The 22,272-nt window shown below is 38.9% G+C and overlaps 1 protein-coding gene across 6 annotated transcripts in view; it reads left to right on the forward strand.

The window, feature by feature from the left end:
• The window catches only part of LOC122866591 (dipeptidyl aminopeptidase-like protein 6), a 198,030-nt gene that overhangs the window by 62,462 nt on the left and 113,296 nt on the right, over positions 1-22,272 (forward strand). The window contains exon 1 of one of the 6 annotated variants that reach the window (XM_044176431.1): positions 715-1,448. The exons of the other annotated variants lie outside the window; for them this stretch is intronic. Within the exon in view, the coding sequence (XP_044032366.1) occupies positions 1,275-1,448 (174 nt within the window). The 5' untranslated portion in view covers positions 715-1,274. Of the gene's footprint in view, positions 1-714; positions 1,449-22,272 lie in introns of those variants that run through there. 6 annotated transcript variants of the gene reach the window in all.

A 22,272-nucleotide genomic window follows, 5' to 3' on the forward strand; every position in this document is an offset into this window, starting at 1 on the left:
TTTCAAGCAAAAATGAGGATTTGGTGCTTTTTCTTTATCATATATGATAGTAAACTGAATATCTTTGGTTTTGCACTTTTGTTCAGGTAAAACAAACAGCTTGAAGACGTCCCCTTGGGCTCTGGGAAATTATATAGGGCTTTTAAACAATACAATTCATTGAAAAAATTAGCGGCAGATTAATTGGTAATGAAAATAATCATTATTTGCACCCCTATCCACATGTTGTGCACTATATAGCTCCAGGTTTAAAAAATGTATTCTGTTTTAAGGTGGTAAAAAAGTCTCACATGTGCAGCAACACTTCACTTACATCTTCATTTTAATCCACATCAGTTTGTTTGAATCTATCTAAGCGTAACTGCATGTATTATGTATTGTCACCGTTGTAAATTCCTACCAAGTAGCTGTATTGGTAGAATTAGGGGAAGAAAACAACCAATTGCGTTCAAATGGAAAACAAATCACTTGTCACCTGTCACCTGGAGAGAAGATAAAATAAGATTTAAGATAGAAACTCAGTGAGTGATGTCAGACAGATTAATCTTCTTATTTTATGGCCTATCAAAACCTCTCCCTGAAAATGTGCCATGCCTGTCAACTTTTTCTGTGTTTTTCTCCACATGGGGGCACTCTTGTTCTCTGCATGGCACCCCTATAGACCCAAATGGAGGCAAAGATAAGAAACTAATAGAGATACTTGAGCCCACTCCATCTGCAAAGTCATGATAAGTTTCGACCGCAAACCTCTGATATCTAATCTGTTAACGTTGTGTCGCTCGCAGCTGTTTGGTACATCAGCAGGTCTCTGTGCTCACTTGTAAGGCAACGACCTACTAGTCCCTGAACGTTTATCAGCGGTCACTTTCTTTTCTACCACGAAGGAGGGAAAGAGGGAGACGGGATATCGCTGAAGCTGGTTTCTCCGTCTGTCGGGTCCGGATCATGAGTGCTTTAATCAGTCTCCAGTAACCCACAGTCGTTTGTCTTTGCATCAATTTCATCAAGTTGGTAAAGTGTGGAAACTGCGTCGCTGCAGCATCGGTGAGACCCGACCAGTGAGCCTGAAAGTACGTGATGTGAATCCTGAACACAGCTTGGAGTGATTTTTCTTTCTTTCTTTTTCCAACTCAACCAGAGCATCGTCTGAATTACCTCAGCCATTCCTCATTGACGTCCTCCAACTTTGACATTTTTTGTTTTTTTGCATTTATTGATTGAGAACAGAGAGACGTTAGTCTATTTTTTTATTTTTCTGACAAATCGAAGTCGAAATGGCGTCACTGTATCAGAGATTCACCGGCAAGATCAACACAAACAATTCCTTCCCCAACCCTCCAGAGGCGAGCCATCTCCTGGGGCAAGGTGTCGTCGAGGGGGAGCGGGCGGTGGAGAGCCAGCGACCCCGGCTTCAGCAGCAGTACAGTCGGCACTGCGAGGACGAGGATGTAAGAAACTTAACGTTGTCATCACCTTTGCTTGTCCGATTACATGTTACCATTTTCTAATTGTTACAGCTTTTTTACACAGTAATCAACTTTGACATGGCAAGATATATTGTACTACTTAATGTCCTTCGGTTAATTACACCCCCTCCCCCTTTTCAAAGGCAAAGTTGTCAAACTTCTGCATCATTGCATCAATTGGTTGGCTTGTCTGTCAATAAATGACGCGTCAGTTACGTCTCTTGTAAAGTTCCACACGCTCAGTGGCGCTGTCTTGTCACTTAATAAATCTGTCAAATGGCACGTCAGTATTGTAACAGTACATACTATTGTTAAGTGTTGATCATGTGCTACTTTCACACGTGTCACGATGGTGTTTTAATCCAAGTCTACCTTCAAATGATATTCTAATGTGAGTGGAACTAATGTGACAACAATGGTGTTTTAATCCAAGTCTACCTTGAAATGATATTCTAATGTGAGTGGAACTAATGTGACAACACCCCCCAATCGGTTTCAGCCAGGATCTGCATTAATCATTTTCTCCCTTTTGAGTGTTTTTATTTTCACCAAAAATGCTCAGTGTGTGTTCATTGTCAGCAGAAATCGCCATCATTCATGTTTAACTGAAAATCAAATAGCAATTCAAACTGCATAGTATGACTCCAGAACTATGTTTATTTACCCCAGATGATCCATTTGTGGGAGGATTTTCATAAATTTCATCAGGGTCACCTTTGCTCTTTATAATGGCGGTGTTATAATCTGTGTTTGGCCGTTCAAAGCCACCTGAGCCTGTCACATTGCCAAATATTCAGGTAGGAAGAGCAGACTCGCGGCGCTGTCCTTGGTGCTGAAACACTGGCTGACTGGATTTACCTGCTGCTGTCGCTCTCCATGGTGCTGAAACATTAACTCAACAACGCAGCTTTTATTTGTCTGTTTACTCCAGAAATATAAAATACTCTCTTCGCCCCTCGTTTGCTATCATTACTATCAGTAATGATCAGTATTTACTGTCTGTGTGACTTATAATTATAGAATTATAAGGTTATATCTGCAAACTGAGATAATGAGGTTCAAAGTCTTCACATCTTAGATAGCAAAACAGGAAGCTCTCTTTTTTTTGCTCACGTGGATTTCAGATAGATAGATGCCCTGTTAGTGTCTAAGCTCTGAATGTAGTCACTACTATCGTCATTGTGCCCTCTGCAGCACTAAAGTTATAAACAGACAAAGTCAGGAGCCTGGTAGAGTTAGCATCATTTCACTAAGATGTTCAACAGTTAGCTAGCCTGAAACCTGATTCCTACATACTAAAATGTTTGCCTTAGTGCTATCATCGCTGAAGTGATAACAGTAACTTTTAGTTATTAATAGTAGCATGAACTGTGTGATTAACATTAGCAAGCTAGCTGTCTAGCATGGTAGCTAATGGTAAAAATAAGCTTGTCACCAAGTTCAGACTAGATAGTAAATGACTCTCAACTTAGTTGGTATTTGTAACAGTGTCAGTCATAATGTTTTCGACAAAATCATCAATTTTGAGATTGAGCGACGTATTCTTTTTCAGCTCCTTTAACCTCACAGAGGTCACAGAGCAGTGAGTTGACATGGTAAAGAGACATAACTTGGTCCCTCTATGTACATTCCAAGCACCGATTGGTACTTTGCAGGTAGAATGTTATAGAAACGAGTTATAGACTGACTTTGGAGAAATAACTTTTTCTCTTTTCAAAGTTTAGAGCCATTAATGCATAAAAGCTTAAATAAAGCAATATAATGTTTATAGCTAAGAATATTGCTGTGTGAATAACTCCTTTTCAAAAAAGTCAGATAGAAACTTACAAGGGTTATGCTTGGTTATTGTTTTTTAGTTGTTTTTTTTCCCCATCAGTAACCTCCACCTAAGCATTATACTTCTACATATATTTGTGTGCTTTCATGTTTAAAGTGCTCTCTACCCAAACATCTGTGTCTCATCTATTGCATGATAGCTTGTGCTGCAAACTCTAGTGCCGTACAGTACTGTGCAGGAGGTAAAATATCGGTTGAGGTGTACATGAATATAACATGAGGTTGATTTATTGACCGGTGGTCCTGTCTTTGTGTTTGTTGGTGCAGAAAACTCCAACATAATCTGAAATCAATACAAACAGTGATGTATAGTCCCTATTCATCAACATGAAAGTGTGGGGATGCTGCATAGAAGAGCTTTGTCAGATATAAAGAGTTTTGAATACAGGCCTGTGCAGTGATTATTGCAGGGCAGAGACGTGATAATAAAACCTCTGTTCCATTGTTTCATTGGTGCAGTTTTTAGGTGTTTTTACCATGCTCTACCCATTTTAATATACACAATATATACACATATATATACTCTGTCTATATAGCACTCTTATCCTAGTCCTGGGTAGTACTCTTCTTTAATGTCAATCCAAGCTTTGGCATCTATCCAGCTGTGTGGCCTTAATGAGTGAGTCTGGTGGAGGTGACATTTACATCATGCTGTGTGGATGAGAACTAGAGCCCATTGGGATGAAGAGCTCATCCACTGACTCAGCCTCCCTACAGGGCCACCACACAGCCCCACTCTGCCACTTCAAAACTTTATCCTTTACCCTTTTCTCTTCAGCTGCTACTCCCTCCTTACACAGCACTTCTCTGTTACACATGACTATTTTAGTAACAGGCAACATTAGAAGCTCTTTATGCCAAATCATTTTCTAAAAGCATTATTTTATCTCATTACTGCAGCACATTTTCTGCTATCATATTGTATCACTGAATTATGCTTGCATGTAATTGAGATGTTGTGTACATTGTAAGTCTCTCTTCATAAAAGTGTCAGTTAAACACCTCAGTTGTTAATCCCATGGTCTCATCATCATCTTTCCTATTTCTAACACTTGGGGTTCACTTTCCTGCTGAAGGATTCTTGGCCATTAATGGATACCTTTTCTGTGCCAGGTATCGAATGAGTATGTTTTTAGTTATAGACCCTGTGGGATTTGTAAAATATTGCATGGTTTTACCTCTTTCGGCCTTAATAACACTTATTTAAATGAAACCATCTGAGAGGTTTAGACGGGAGTCTCTCTTCAGTGGACCTGCTAACAACTCATTGACATCTGAGGCGTGACAAAAGGCCCCAATTATTTTTGTAAGGGGTCACGAGCCAAAAAGGTTTGTAACCACTGGTTTAATCTTCAGCAATATTTTATATTGTTAAAACTTTTATAAGATTATCATATGTTTTTAATGTTAAATTTTGATCTGAAAAACAACTAGTGACTGCACCTGTCAGATAAATGTAGTGGAGTAAAAAGTGAAATATTTCCCTCTAATGTGGAAGTGTGGTGAACTAGAAGTACAAAGTAGCATCAAAATGGAAATACCTCAAGATTCTACTTGTGTAAATGGACTTAGTTACTTTCCACCACTGTAATAAGCAAAATAAAATGTAACTCTGGTACAGTGACATAATGTGAGTCCATGTGTTCTAGTTAGATCCCTGCATTTTGCCTGTTGCATGCTACAATAGGCTCCAGCCCTTCCAAGAGCCAAAATGGGAATAGGTGGGTGGAGAGGATGAATAGGTGGATGGATTAACATATGTGTAATAGGGTTTGTACAGTGTGATTCCTCTTGCCATGTATCTAGTAGTGAAGGCTTAGTGGCTCACAGGCTCTGGTTAGGTAAATGCGGCTAGTAGCTGTGTGACTTTGCCAGTCGATATGAGTAGCCAGTTTCAGCTGTGTCTTCCTGATCTCACTTGCATCAAGTTACATATGGTGGAGTACAGTCAGTGTCTTGATTTTCTCCTGAAAAAAGCTGGGATGTTGTAGCAACAAGTTAGCACCAATGGAGGCACTGAATTACAATATTATCACATCAGATTGCTTAGTTTAAACTTCCAATCATATAATGGCACACTGATCAGTGTTTATTCTGCATACAGTGACTCCAGATGGAGGAATTAGTCTCCCTCAAATAGACAATGCATTTAAAACAACTCATTATCGCCTTTGTTTGAAATGAGCTTGACTTATTCTCCATTGCGGGCTAAATCCTTCTCTGTCAATACATTTGATAGTGATCTTAGTCTGAAATCCGCTCTGATGATGATTCCCGGCTGGTGAAACAACTCATTACAATCTAATCAAACATGTTTTATTTTTTTTCCCTCAAAAGCTTTCAGTCTGCAAGCCCATGTTATCTGCATCTACTCTACAGTACAGCGGTTCATTTGTGATCATTGAAGTAAGTTTTACTGACATCTTATCTGCTGACTTTAACAGTTCAGTGGGAATTTGTGGAGTTTAATGACCAATATTTGGTCCAGTCCAACTCTGTCTAGATAGTGATAGTATGTAAAGCCTTTTGGTTCCCACTTCGAGCCTCTGCTTTCCCCACTTGCTTTATTTTAAAGTGAAAAGTACACTAATTAGATATCCTCTCCAATGGCATTTAAGGCGCTGAAAAGAGACAAAAAGCAGAAATGGATCTTTACTTTCACCATCAAAGCTTTGTCCCTGTGGTGTGATTCTGTTTTTCTCCGCAGACCCCCATTACAAGAGTAAACATCTCTGTTTCTTCTGGCTCTGTCTCGTGCGATCAGCTCAATCTTAATGAGACTCAGGAGATATCTGGCTAGAAATACTAAGATTCAGACCTCTTACACACAGAGATGTGAATGTGTTTTTGTGTGATGTGTGTGTGGTTTGAGTCTCATGTTCCCACAGTTGTACTTTTTTACACTCTTCCCAACTCATCTCACTTTTTCTGGGGTCTAATGGCTTTGCGCCTGCACTTTGCATTAAGAAGGATGAGGGGGGGGGAAGGATAAATCCACCACAGCGCATTAATGCACACACACCCTTTCTCCTTTTTGCTTTATCTCTCTGTCAAACACGCACACACACAAATGCACGCACAGACGAAAAGAGGTTATTTTACTGGCTGTGGATTATGAGACAGCCAAGCCCTGAAATGCCCTTTTAATAATCTGGCCAATACAAGATTTGGCTTTCATGATAACACAAATAATAATGATGAAGAACAGAGAAAGGCAAGGAGTAAATATACAGTATCTGGTAGAATATTCTTTTCTATCCTTTGTCACTGTCAGCAGATATCGAGGTTATTTGGGGGTATAATAGGGCTTTGAATAAGTCATGCGAATGCTTTTTTTCCTTACTGGGCAGATAAAAAAACCCACTGTTTCTTGTATTATAATGTCCTATGCTCATAATTTGATGTTTCTATATTACTCTCAAAAGATAGCATAGTGATGGCTCTGTTCTTACAGTCTTATATAACACAAGAAATTGGCAGGCTTATTACTTGCATTTAGATATTCATTTCCTTTTTTAACACCATACACAGTAGTATGTATGTAGTACTAGTACAAATGTATATTATATAACTTGTTTTAATTGCCATGTCCAATACTATTCATACTAATATCAATGTGTGCTTTTCTGACCAATTTAAGTATTGTGTATTATCAAAGGCTCTCCTTCCTATAGAGCCAACTGTGTACACTTACTGTATATAACAGGTGATATTCTATAAGCTGATTCAGTTAAATAATAAGATGCCATATTTACTTTTTGTTCCTTTTCCAGCAACCCAGTTTGTTTGTCATTAACTTTAAGCACTTTGCTACACAGGACGATTCATTGTTTTCTGTCAAATCGAATCACTTCAGTTTGCATTATTTCTTGTGCACCATTGGCTATAAGTGCATTGTAACATAACAGTATGACAGCAGAGCCTGCTGTGTGAGTAAACATACTGTAAGTGATGCATGCATTTGTGAAATTGTTTAATACCATGGTATACTTATGACAACAACATGAATGACTATAAGTACTTAAGTAATCTGTGTTGGATGATCAACATAATGATTTTATCACAATAAATTGTAATCATTTTAATTAATTTTTCATTTAGCGCCATTATCACGTCAAAATTTCTAATTTGTCCAAAACGTTGGTATATGACTAAATACCTGCTAAATCAATGCCAGCCTCTGCTTTTTTGTGCACTCAAGAATTGTTAGCATACTAAAACACTAAGCTAAGATGGTGAACATTATAAACATTAAACCTGCTAAATATCCGCATGTTAGCATTGTCATAGTGAGGATGTTAGCATGCTAACATTAGCATTTAGCCCAAAGCACTACTGTAAATAAATACAGCCTTACATGGTTAGGGTTAGCATGGCCATAGACTGATGCATTTTTTCTTGTGATCACTTTAGTTAATAGATAGCGACCTAAACAATAGCCACAGTTGTATGTTGTTTGCTATCTGAAATGGTGCCTTTAGTCTTTTTTGCTTCCTTTATGCATTTACTCAAGTACTGTATTTAATTATACATTTAAGGTTCTTGTACTTTACTTTATTATTTCCATTTTATGTAACTTTATATTTCTACTTTACACTGCATCTCAGAGACAACTCCACTACATTTGTCTGACAGCTTTAGTTACTTTTCGGATCACAATTTGTCATACCCTTCCTGTCGAGTGAAAATCATGTATCTCCAAATTTGGTGATTTTGAATTTGAATGTTTTTGATTAAACTGAAGAATGAAGTGTTCCTTTATGCGTTGAGAAAATTCTCCTACTTCTTAAACTAAATAAACAATTTTTTTTTTTAAAAACTTTGATTAGCTGGAAAATGCATCATCACAAAACTGAAAAACAGGGCTGTTTTTCTCATGAAAACATGACTTTTTAGAGATACATGGTTCTCATAGGATGCTACAGACATGATATCATATAATATGATGCATTGCTGTAGATTAAATTACCCAACAGTATATAAAGTAGTAAAAATTTGTTCAACCATAAACATCTGCAGCAGCAAAATGCAACATACACATTAATGCAGCAGTAATATTAATCAGAAACATCATACACGATAGTAAAAGACTGACAGGGACCATTTTCCTGCAGAATGAGGACTTTTACTTTTAATACTTTAAGTAAATTTTGCTGATAATACTTTAACGCAGGTTAAGGTTTTTAACGCAGAACTTTTCCTACTAGTGAAGTATTTTCACAGTGTGGTATTAGTACTTTTACTTAAGTAAAGGACCTGAATACTTCTTCCACTACTGTCATAAAAATGAACGAGTGATATGTGTCAGTGATATTAGTGGAGGTGGTCTTTGTTTCAGGCGAGGTGGCCCACCTCTGCTACAGTATACAGTACAGTTTGTACAACATTGTGAGTTTATTTGGATTTCAAAAAGAAACACAGGGACGTTAAGTATTACCAGAGAGAGCATACACAACATTTTCATACACTCTACTTTCTACTAGTGGACTTTTCCTGTAGTTGTGACACTTGAGCCAGATAGCAATATTCTGGTTAACTGAATTAAGTGAATAGTTAATGTAAGCAGCTTAATCCAAGCAAGCCTTTAACCAGAATATGGCTAACAACCAGGTGACTGCATGCACTGTCGGCCTTCTATTCCCAGCGAACTGGTCTTAATTAGTTTAGAATAATGAGCTGCTACTTGTCTAATACTATCTGATTACAGAAACAGTGTTTGCCAAGTCTTTCCTTAATTTGCGTTGATTAGTAAATAGTAAGTGAGCGATCAGTAATGGCGCTTGAAGGATAGAGTCATCAGTCTATACACTCGATACTGGGTCGCAACTGGACATCCGTGTGTGCGTATAATGTGAGTTAGTGTGTGTGCATGGTGAGTGCTTATTAGATTCCTGCAGCATGTCCTTTCAAAGAAAAAAAAAGAGGACTGAACGAGGGCCGGGGAAATAATTGGCATATAATTGGCATAAAGTCTTGTCCAATCAGAAAACAGCAAATTCAATTGTTTCCTCTTGTCTCAAGTCAACAATAACAGCATGAGCCTTCACTTGATTACTGTCACAGTCTAAATCTTCAGTGACAAGCCCCTTTGACCTCCAGCTCTGTTTCCTCATCTAGCTAATTTCTCCTTCATCAACAAATCCTCAAACACTTCAGGTTGATCAAACATGACACGTTCGTATGTGCACCATTTTCCCCAGTGATGAATTATGCAGCCAGCGGGGTGTAAAACGGCGGTATGGTTTATTTATCATCAGGAAGCTCTTTCTAAGCAAATCAGGTACACATTGTGGGGGGCGGGCTGTACGTGGCTGTTTGCATCCTCATGCACAGTGAGCAGGAGATGGAACCAAGACTGGAGTTGATCTTAATGCGTTTGTGTCAAACTGTGTGTATGCATATATCTATAATGTTTAGCAATGTACAAAAATAGTTTTGTAATGACTGCAGCTTTTTAATACCATTACATTGAACAAATAAAATGTCATAAAATGCAGAAAATAGAGACTGTCTCCACTACTTCCTCTTTAAATCTGTCTAGCTGTGATTAAACATGCACAGAGGGAGGGTTAGCAACATAAGATAATCCTGTACCACTCACTGAAGGGATTTGCACAATAATGGTAGCTTGAATAAAATGTGTCCTTTCCAAAGGCTACCAAAACAAAAATAACAATAGTTGTTGAACCAAAACAACATTTCTGCACTCTTCCCTGTCACTGTTAGACTTTTGTTACGTCTTTTGGAACCTGTGTTTTGCAGAAATGGAGAAACCAATGCCCAGTAAATGGAGGAAAGGCTATAGATGACTCTGAAAAAGGTTATTCATCAATACCAAGGTGGCATCATGTGTCTGACTGTTGACGTCTGCAACTCTCCAACTGGTGCTGCATTCCTCTTTGTGTTGCTGCCGCTGTTCTGGCAGCTAGCTGACGATAACAGATGGTGCGCATTAATAACTTCATCTCAGCGTAAAATGAATTCATATCCGGCCTCTTCACAAGGCATTTACACTGTCGGGAGAGGCAGGCAACAGAGGAAGAGGACGGGGAGGCAGTCACCAAAATGCTCTTCTACTGGGTTTTAAGCAGAGCTCTTCCCCCTTATCCATCTCTCTGACACATGCACATAGCTGTACACAAATGCACACACACAAGCACGGGCCTTAAGAGCTGCGCTGCATTTCACTTTTATGGGTCAGAAAACCGGAGCGCTGATTTAGTCATTATTTATGACTGGACGCAGTATTTCTAAGATTAGGGAGGAAAGCACAGAGAGGCAAATAACTCTGAAGCATTCCTACTGGTAAACAACGAACATGTGATTTACATGAAACTGTGACCGATGTTGGACATCAAACTCATCTTAACACAGGAGCTGACTGTTAAATGATGCAATTTGGCCACGCCTTATTGTGGTATTTGCTAAAAAATCCTCCCAAGGGAGTCAAGTCAGCTTCTTTTATTAGTTTACAGAGTTGTTGTTAGCCAGGCGTGTTTACTTCTGCAGGTTTGGTTCGATCTTTAGATGTGGTCCTTATGCGTATTAATGTGTTTTTCTTAAACTCTTAAAAAATGATGTAGAAGTCTGTTTGATGTGATTTGACATGGAGTACTTCTCGAAGTTAAAGCATATTGCAGTGAATCAAAGCTGATCTCTAAAGCATATTGAGCTCTGGGGAACCAAAAATAGACTTCTTATATTTTATTGACAGTACTTAAATGTTGAAAATAATCTTTTGAAATGAATGGTAACAGCTCACCTGCATATGAAATTTTGCATTTTATTATGGGATTGAGAACATCAGTCAGTTTTTCTCACCTACATTTGAGGTTTGAGAGAGAAAAAAGCATCACTTGAAGTGGTGCCGGTGCACCACTAGAGGCTGTCCTGTTCCTGTGTCAGTGTGAGGTGTATCATTTCCAATGTGCCAGTGAGAGGGTTGAAACGTATCGTTCTGGAAGCAGGGTCTGCGGGGACTGAAGGCCAGTCATACAAAATGAGGTTAAATCAATGATACAGGGGATGAGGGATGATGAAAGGAAAGTACAGAGACAGAGGGATGGAGGGAGGAAGGGACAGCGACAAGATAAAGCATTTGCCTTAAAGGCAAAGGGGCCAACAGAGAAAGACACTTGATCAAAACCAGAAGCAGATAATTGAATAGCGTATTATATAATAAAAGATGAATAGAGTATCTGAAAGACAATATTGAGAGTATGTGACCCAGCCTGCTCAGACTGGAGGATCACAGCAGAGGCCTGATCGGTACAATTGGATGGAAGAAAGTACATCACCACACTCCCTGCCTCGTGGTCACTGAGTCAAATGGAGGAAGTAGTAGAAACACTGGCAGGGTTTAAGGTCTTGGTAATAATGTATGATCTCATAACTGTGTAAAGGCTTTGGATTAAAGGAAAAATCTACTGAAACAGACACTAGTTATCCATAGGCGCTTATTAGTCTTTTTTGCTCTGCATTTACTCATGGTATGTATTAATGTAATGTTTAACGTGTGTGTGTGTGTGTGTGTCTTAATGTGACATGTTTATGTTGACTCTTGTGCTGTTTGTACTATAAGCTCACCCAAGCAATTTCCCCCAAATCTCTGTTAGGGAAATAAATTAAGTAGTTTAATAAATGTAATCATTTTGTAAAGTCATAGTCATAGTTAGCATTTAGCATTAGCTGTAAACAATCTGAATTTGTTGTCACTGGGTCAAAGACAGTTAACATCTCCCCAACATAGTTTAGTTTATTACTTTTTTTGACAGAGGCAGTGCATATTAATAACATTTCTGAAAATATGCCAGAGTTCTCCAGAAAGGCTCATTTTAAACTGTAGTTCCCAGGCAGGCAATAGTTGAAAGCACAGACATTAAGAATAAAAGCACTGAAAATACAATCAGCGATAAAAGCAGTGAAAAGTATGGAGATACAAACAGAGCCTGCACTACATAGAGACAAGAGAGACATGCTCTTATGACACACACAATCAACAACAGCATGATGGGCCCGGTAACTCACCTGGTAGAGCGTGCACCACATATAAAGGAGGCTGAGTCCTTATCGCAGCGGCCCAGGTTCGAGTCCAGCCCCTGCATGTCACCCCATCTCTCTCACCTGCCTTTCCTGTCTCTCTCTACGGTCACTGTCAATAAAGCGAAATAGCAAAAAAAAACTATAGCATGACAACAATCAGGAAATCAACAGATGCTGTACTTTCAGCAGACATAAAGTAATCAATCATTAAAGGAGCAGAGATACAAAATTATCCACTGGCAGGAGCCTCATTAGTCTAAAATCACAAAAAAATCATCAAAGAGTGTTAAAGAGTCCACATGCATTAGAATTTACACCTTAAGATAGATTTTAACACCTGTCTCAGAGCAATATCAGCCCTGTGTGAACAAACAACACTCTGTTCAACACATCTGCTCAAAATGACTGTCACTGAAAAATAAGAACATAGCAGCAGTAGAACATTTGAATTGTGCACTTGCAGACAAAAGACGTTTTGACTAAGCGTCGGAAGTAAAATTATATTACCAGCACAACAATTCCACTTTCCTCCTTGTAATATAATTTACCTGAAGACATGTATTACTATAATGTACATCTCCATGCGATTGAGTAAAATTTTGAACTTCACTCAGCCGATACACGTTTTCAGCCCTTCCAAAAGTCCCCATTTAGAGGCAACCTACATGATGGGAGATGTATCAGGACTATAACAGCCACTGAACAACAGCTCTGTGCAGCTGTGTCTCAGCAGGTCTCCGTTAATTGTAGTGTTAACAGTTCGATCCCTGGTTCCTCCTGTCCTTCAGCAAGACTCCCGATGGTTAGCTCAATGCTCAGTAACTCGCAACCATTGGTGTGTGTGTGTGTGTGTGTGTGTGAGAGAGAGAGAGTGTGAATAAGAGGTGATCTGTAAAGTGCTTTCGATAAAAGTGTTAAATAAATGCAGTTCTTTTAGCAACAGCTTTAAGCTACTAACAGCAGAAGCATGGGTTTTCTCCAGCAATACATAATTGACGCTGTCTGTTGTTTTCTGGTCACAGAATCTGATGAGATGCCACACAAAAGAAGTATTTAAAGTTATCCACATTACAGTTTCGGAAAATTAAATGAATATTGACAGCTCAGTCTGACTTCTTACTTACTTGCTTTTATAGTACTGCACCCAGTAGGTGATTTGTACATTTTTAACAGGGGGGACGGACCCAGATCCTTTCGTTCAACTGTGAATAGCAAAAGACAAGCAATCATTCATGAGTCGTCGTCACCCCATGCCACTGGGCATTTGCTAATAAGGGGGATGGCATGCCAATTAGTCATTGACAGAAAATAAATTTGATAAATATGGTAAATTAGTATTTGTGTCATTTTTCAAGCCAACTATTTTCTATTTCAACTTCTGAAATTTGAGAATTTTACGCTTTTCTTCATCATAGATGATAGTAAACTGAACATCTTTGGGTTTTGGACAGTTGGTCAGATAAAAGAAGGAATTTGAAAATGCTACCTGGGCTCTGGGAAATTACATTGGGCATTTTTCATTATTTCCTGACATTTTATAGACAAAACAATGAATTGAGAAAATAATAGACAGAATAATAAAACAATTATTAGTTGCAGCCCCATTTAGAGGTTAATTAGGCAGGTTGATGGACAGTCGGCACAGCGAAATACTCCTGAAATGCACTTGATGTTATGACTGTATGCCATAGGCCAATAATATAACAGAGAGGCTTAGGTAGTGTCATCTTATACAGTTTTCACCTATACTAACCCATTTTCAGACACTAAACCACTCATCTGTCTGAAGAGACACTATTGATGGCAGAGTTATATACATCAGCACACACCAATCCACGACTGAACAAAGCATGTTTTGGTGCTGTTATTTCTGCACTTTTCCGAGAACAAAAAACACTTTTCTGTTATCTCTTCCAAACTTTGCTTTTTCAGGTGGATCCTTTGTGGCAGGTGTCTCTGGCTGAAACGCTTTTAACCGCCCCAACCTTAAACACCGAAAGCTCAGGGGTGCTCTGACATGTTGTTGTTTTTTTAATGTAGAAACGGAGAAAGGCTGCAGTTTACCTCTGCAGTTCAGAGGTGGGTTAGAAATAGGAAATGGTATGTCTGATTGTCAGGTTGCTCCGAGTTAAACATGGCAGTTCTGTATTTATCTGTGATAGAGAGGAGTGTGATTGTGCATTATTAATGCGGGGCGTCTGAAGAAACAAAATGTTGAGCTCATATACAGACAGGAAAGGATTTTGAGTGTCTCTGCTGAGTGCTTGTGGAGTATGTGAGAGAGAAAATACTGGATGTCTACAATCTGCTGAGTTGTGTACTGCAGAATTTTTACCCACCATGATCCAAATTTCCAATTTTTCACATTTCTTGCTTTAAATCGATGTGTTGTTGTTGTCTCTCTATCTTTCTCTCTGTTTGTATTTGTTCATTGATAAAGAGGGTTATTGCCATCAGCCTCTCCCAGTCTGCAATGCTGTTTAAAGCATAATTTTTCCTCTCCACCTTTCCTTTCTCTTTTGTTATCTAACAGAAACATTGTTTAGCCATTATACATCATAAACATCTGAATTAGACTCATCTGCCTCTCCTAATTTGGTGCCCTTGGTGATTTTGAGCGGAGTGTTACTTGTTTCTGATTACACTTTTCTTATATGGCTGCTAGTGAGTACATAAAATAACAGCCAACACCCCAGAGGTAAGTGTCCACTTGAGCTCAGAAATAATACTGCAATCATTCAGTTACAGAAGCATCTCTCCTTCTGCTCTTGTTAAAATGATACACAGAAATAAGGCTTATATAATAGCTCTTACTGACATATAGTGTTTGTTAACAAATTGAGTTTTGTTGCTGAAGAGATCCTGTGTTGACCAGTCTATATTTATCCTCTGATCCATTACTGAGTCTGGGTTGTTTCCAGAACTCTTCACAAACTGGAATTGCCTTCCTTTCCTTTTCACTGACCTGTTGAGAGCTCCTGAATAGAACCGAGCCCTCGATCATCATCACCACCCCATCCTTCCCCTTCCGATCTATTTCCTTTTTTTCCCCCTCATTGTTCACCTTTTTGACCTGGTGTCCTGTTGAATGGCATCGGCCCACTGAAGCGTAACATTACATCAGCAACCTTGTCTCTTGTGCCCAACACAGGCTGCAGGTCGCGGCTGTGTGGCCCAAGCTTACACATCTTTGTATCTCAGCTGAAATGAGTTCCTTTGAGTTGAATGTCTATGATGAAGCCTTGTCATGCTGGCTGAGGCGAGTCAGTTTACAAGCAGGTACTTTGGCAGACACCCAGCCATCACCTGGATGTCTTATTCTGTTTAAGGTTTGAAATGGTGTTGCCATCAGGCCAAGGAGCATTATTTGTTCAATATGCAGTTACTTTAGATGCCAAAGAGCATGAATACACAGCATCAAAGGACCCCTCAAATTACTTTGATGTATTGCATGATTCTGCAGCACATGTGATGCCAACATTCAATGCCAGTGCAGGAAGTTATTTATGTAGCAAGGTGAAGTGTAAGGGTGTATAGTTTCCAACAAAATATGTTCATTCCATTTAATTTCTCCTTTGTTTAACCAAGTAAAAGTTTCATTTTCAATCGCGATCTGGCCAAGAGGGCAGCAGAAAGTGACTTAAATTCATAGGTAATCAGCTCTGAGAATTCCATGCCCTTTGGTACATTGTTCCTAGAGGAAGGGGCATTATACAGTATTTAAAAGGTTTCTTGCTCTGCTCCGTCCTAACTCAGGGAACATTGTGAGGATGCAGGCGATATTGGTTATGATTTCTACACATATACAGTATGTACTCTTCGATTTTGGAGACCGCTGTTTTTGTACCGTTTGATACTTAAAATTGAGTTTTTTGACCACTCTCAGATTCTTTCTTGCCTAGCTTTAAACATACCTCTACCTTAACTGTACTCAAACTATAACCTATACATCCCCTAACCATAGTTTTTTGGGGAGCCATAACCATGATATTTCCATAACCTCATGCAAATACAAAGCTCAACCATACTGAAGCTGCCATGTGCAGATATTATAGGACTAATTAATTAAAAGACATTAGCATTTAAGATCAAAAAACATTGTCATCAAACATGGAACTTTGTCCAATTGTCTGATATGAACGTTCTGTCTGGCAAGTGGGTTGGACTGTATAATCCTCCCATTTCTTTGTAAAAATCGCCTGCAAGAAATCATTTCTACCAGACGATAGAAGCAAATGCTAATCCCCCAGCCCTGGCACAGTACAGCAAGAGGGAAGCACATTCAGTTCTCAGCAGTTTGGATGGAGTCTGAATGTTCTCTCTTTGTTTGCATGCTGTTGCCTCACACAGGCCAAAATTTAGAAAGTCCATTGGAATGGAGACACCAGATACACATAACCACCTCGTGTGTCTTGAGCATATTGAACAAATATTGCATAGCAAAATAGTCAAATGTAATTGGTAAACATTTATATACATATATTGTCCTTGGGCAGTTTGAAATCTGATTTCTTCAAACACCCTGCTCAGTGGTTTGATAAGTCAGGGGGATGTGAGAAAATGTTTTCATGACAAAGCATCGGTTTGGCTCAGTTGGATTTCTGTCTGGCTAACAAAGACACATTCATCAGGGCAGGTCTAAATGGAAAGTTGATTAAATCATTCTGACTCAGTGTAAATAAGGCCCATAATTTCCCATATATCCGTTTGAACAGTGTAAGTCTTTTTCAGTGGACTTTACCTTTAAGTTCGCTGCAGAACACGTCTTACCTGTGGTGAAGCAGGTGTATACAGCCTACAACTTCAGTTCATCAAATGCAGTACACAGCCACCTATAGCAAAACAATGATGTATTATTTTCACATTTGCTCCAGTCATAGATCAAGATCTTATCAAACATTGATTTTTCCCTCCATGTTTCATCTCTCTGGATGTTCACCACCTTTGAACCAGCTAGTAATATAACAACCCTATGACAAGCTCTCTGCTTCTATCAGATAGTCTCCACATATAGAGAACATCTGTTCCTCACTCTAACTCACACCTACTGCAGAGATCCTGCCCAACTCATGTCTGCACATACACATGGCATGGAGAGAGCAAGGACACGCATTGTGAGTCACAGCCCGTAACAAATGACCTCAGCTCTTTTTATTTGTTTTGAATCCATACAGCCATTACAGGGCATTGTGAGGCCGTGACTGGGCTCGCGACAAATGCACCTTCCTGTATGTGTGTGAAGAATTACTCTCTGATATGAACCGAAGGGAATGGAAAAAATGTTCGTTTTTATTTTCACCCGAGAATATTGCTTTTCTGTGGCTGTGGAGATGTATATGCTTGGAGCTGCCTAGAAAAAGAACTTTATTTGAACAATAGAAATAGAAAATAATTTGAAAGAATGGTATACAGTATTGAGAAATGAGTTCATTTCCTGAATAGGACTCCTGGATGCTGTTTGTGAAAAGACTGAAAAGCAGAAGATAGGTTCATTGACTGTCTGGTGTATGTGAAATGCATTGGAGGGACTGCAATATTCAAAGTGTCTCACAGTAAAACATATCTACATGTATCGGAAGTACACACAGTTTTGTAGTTCAACTTCCTCTATATAAAAATGATATGCTTTTTAATTTTTGCATATTACTGATTCCTAAATATCTTGTTTTCTTTGAACAAAGAAAATGCCAGAAAAATAATTTTAACCGAATTCCAGTATCAACATTTTTGACGGTTTCTCTACAAATTAATGTTGGTATCTTAAAATAAGACAGTATGAGGCAAACCGCTGCAAAATAATAAAAAAAGAAGACGTTTCATTTTAGATCATTCTTTTAAAGTGGTTAATTCGTATTTGTTTCGTAAAAGAATAAGTCTTTTTAAAACTCAAAAATGGACAAAAAGTTGATAAGATGGATGGAAGAAGATTTTTGCGGTGTATTTTCCTTTAAAACAATGTTAGTTTTGCTGGTTTAATCCTCTTAATGAAAAACTGCCTAACATGACTGCAGACCATTGTCCAAATCATACCAGGTAGCATTTTTGGCCTTAAAGTATTTTCTAGCTCCCAGGAAGATTTCAAGTTGGCTGCCAAACTGTAGCCTTGTAGAAATGACCAAATTTGAATTATTCTTTTCACAGTGTCCTCGTTTGCTTATTTTTTGTCTTCAAGGTTTTCTTTTCTGACAATACGGTTCGCAAATACAATGCAGCAACCAACTCTCAAAGATTGAATGTTGGATTGTCCTTGAATGCACCATCAAGGAGAGCTGGCAGAATGGTTCCTTCTGGCAACTGCATTACCACACGGCAATAACATAACTAAGACAATAAAGAGGACAGAATAAAATTTTCATAGCATACTAAATTGAATGGAAACCAATGACTGACCAATGTCTGGAACGTTAGAAATGAATATAAAAACTTATGCTATGCTTTTGATAATGGTCTGCATTAATGCAAAGCATATCTAGAAATTGATCTGGGCAAATGAGTAACATTAGGGGGAAGAGGCTTGTTATTCTCTTGTGCTCCTAGGAGTAGTCCTCTGAAAAGGTCAAATTAGTTTCAAGATTTTGCATTTGCATTTAAATCCTTTGCCGTGGAGGATTTAAGGCCTGCAAATGAGACAGATATTAAGTACTTATAGCATCCTGTCTGCGTGGTACCAGGGGCACCAGGGGCACCAGGGGCACCAGGGGATGAGGATTTGTAAATGAGCTTTGTGCAACTTGCAGGAGTTAGATCATTACATTGCTGACGCTCCCGTGTGATGGGCGTTCAGCTTGTGTCAACACAATCTACAAAGACGTGTGTATACAAAACGTTCAAATACTCTGGTTCAGAAATGTTCTCTGTCTTTCACATTTGAATGTGCTTTGAATCTGTGTTTGGCCTTGAAGATGCCACCTCTGATCTGACAGGAAATAAAGCGCAGACAAGACATTAATGACGCTTTCCGAGCACTGCAGTGTCTGTGCTTGTTGTGGTGGTAATACCTCAGAAGCGTCATTGTGTTCGCTGTCTCTCTTGTCGGGCAGGTTGGAGGAAAATACACCCAACCGCTCCCCTCCATCCCAGTGGATTTTTCTTCCCAAGGGCCACCAAGCTGAGCGTTCGCTGAACCATTCCTCCAAAGTGCCTCAGAGTCTTTCAAAAGTGTCACTTTCTCATGGTTTCCTATTCATTTCCCCCTCCTCTTCCTCTCTCTGTTGCTCTCTTCTCTCATTCCTGCCCCCCTACCTATCACTGTGTCCATCTCACTAAGCCCCTATCTTTATTTATCCTCTCTCTCTGTCTCTAGTCAAACAGACAGGTTGTGGCCCACCCCAGTGCCCCCCCGCAGTAGTTTGTCTTTTTGCTCCATCTGATCCATTAGTAATCCCTTTCAGGGGCTGTCAGCCATATAGCAGCCACAGAATGCAGCCTACACGGTTTGCCTGCCCTTGCACTGACCGGTGAAGGCCTTGGATGGAGCTGCAGCAGTGGTTGGACACAGCCTGAATTATATACACTACTGATAAATTCTGTAACATCCTGTATGTCAAAGTAGAGAAGATACAGAGGCTTTCTGTTGGGCTTTGGTGTGTGGAACAATATGCTGAAGGTGCTCAAACAACATGTTGGCGATGCCTTTAATGTATTTCAGATTATGTTAATCATGACTCTAAGAGCTTTTGGTCATGTTTCGGCCACACTGTGGTTTTCTCTCTGTCTGAACTCCATTTTAAATGCACTGTATGTATTCTTTTCAGCCAAGATACTGTAGATGGGATAAATCACTATGCCAGGTTAAGGTACATGTAAAGGAAAATACACAACAGCAAGTAAGCAACACCTACACTCTATGCTGTAATTCGTTTTTCATGATTTTTTAGTTCTTGTGTCTTTGTCTGATGTCTTATTATTTTGTCTCTTTCTCCAGTATAAGTGTCTGTGTTAGCTGCTAAGTTACAAAACAACCTTTTCAGAAATGGGGGAACCAAGTGCTCGGTCAGGTTAACATGCAGTAAATCCAAAGACACTTAAATCCAGACATCTACCATTTCTCATTGCAGTACACCCAGGGGTTTTGCTGCCACATCCTTACTAGGTCTGGTACAGTATGACTACTAGTTTATGGTGGCTAATGTTTGCTAATATTAGCTAATTGAAAACTTTAGATAGATGCTGTGTAGCTGACATCACTAGGTCAGTTTTGCTTTTCTCTACATGTGCTTCTGTTACACTACATTATAGCATGTTATGTTTAGCATGTCAGCATGTCATGGGGGAACTCAGTGGCCTCTAAAACAACTGACTGAAGTTAATCTTGTGGAATGAAAGCACATTCAGTGTGCCATTATCCTGTAACTACTGTTCAGCAAATGTTATGTAGTCGTGCTTTAATGTGCTCTTGAAGAGGACAATTGGTCTTTATTATCTCTGCCCTAATGAAAATCCAGTGAGGTGAAAAACAGCATTTTTAACCATATGCATTAAATAAAGCTTATAATATACATTTTTCCTTCTAAAACAACCTTGTATGTCATTGTGGGATTTAGCTACTGTACAGTATACAGACTAATCCTATAGCTGCAACAGTTGAGCCTGGTTGGTAAACAGAGGTTTGTGAAGCTTTAGATTCCAGGTTGTAATCCTGATGGAGTCAATTTAGCACATACAGCTTATTATGAATTACATGCTCTGTTTTTGAAGTGGGTTGACATTCTGTCATATATTTCCTAATGTTCTGTTTTGCATTTATTGTACATAAAAACCACATTTTATGTATTTTAAGTTGTTTTAGTGACAGATTTTCAAGAGACTTTATTTCAAGCTTTTATACTTCTTGACTGTGACTGTCTGCATTAGAGGCGGGATGTGCATAAATGTGTTACTGTTGTTAGAAGGGTTTATATAATTATTGCAAACTGATTAAATTGTGTTTTATTGTTGTCACAAGTAGCCAGAAGCTACTTGTGACAACAATAAAAATAAAAAATAAAATATTCAAAATTGAAATCAAAATCTGCGCAGTGTTTACACATCAATAGGGCTGCATTAGATTAATGATATCTAGGCTCTCCAGAATTGGCAGCATAAGCTTTAGTGATAACCGGTATTGTTTTAAACGTCTGTGCAATGCGTGGGCAGCCGATGCAAATCAGACTGCTCCGAGTGAATGCGTGGGGTTTCATTATTAACTATGATCAAGTCGTCCCCAAGTGGGCAAATATTGCAATTGTGTACACGCCCACGAATTTGCACATAAACAGGTGTGCGGCACATGCAGGGATTCTGCTGGAAAAAAAGGGCCCTCTAAGCTCTTAGAAAATGTGAAGAGCCTCGTCTCTTATGCATGTGGGCAATTTAATGATGATTGCAGTGGACATCAAAAGCAGATTTGTCATATTTTATTGGCTCTGCCATCGTGAGAGATCAGTTCCTGAAATTGTTATTATTAGGCTTCTGCTGACATTAATCATTGCTGCATCTTGACAGAAGAAAAACAAGATTTGATAGTGAAATTATTGCTATTTTACACATTATTTGAAGTGACTGGTTTTGGTGATAATGGTTTTGAAGTCTAGTTTTGGTGATGACGTATCATTTTCATGTAACAGTTTACAACAAACTTTGTGTGTAAAAAGATTTGGATAAGAGTTTGTGCAATTGTATATGTACTTGATAGAAGTACTACTTTATTTTTCTCTGAAATTGCTCATTTATCTTTAACATGTCTTTGAATTAGGCCTGATTTGGTTAATTTGCCTATGACTATCCTGTATACTTTTATGTTCTGTGGAGATGCTAAGAAGATTAGCTACTACAGTGATTGAAGCTAATAGGAATCCTAAAAGCAAAACTCAGAAGAACAGAAACATACTGTAGGACTTTTTCTCACTCTGTACAGCTGTACATTTTCAATGCCGGCACTCTGCACACA

Source organism: Siniperca chuatsi, linkage group LG19, assembly GCF_020085105.1.
Source record: "Siniperca chuatsi isolate FFG_IHB_CAS linkage group LG19, ASM2008510v1, whole genome shotgun sequence".
Classification (NCBI taxonomy): Eukaryota; Metazoa; Chordata; class Actinopteri; order Centrarchiformes; family Sinipercidae; genus Siniperca; species Siniperca chuatsi.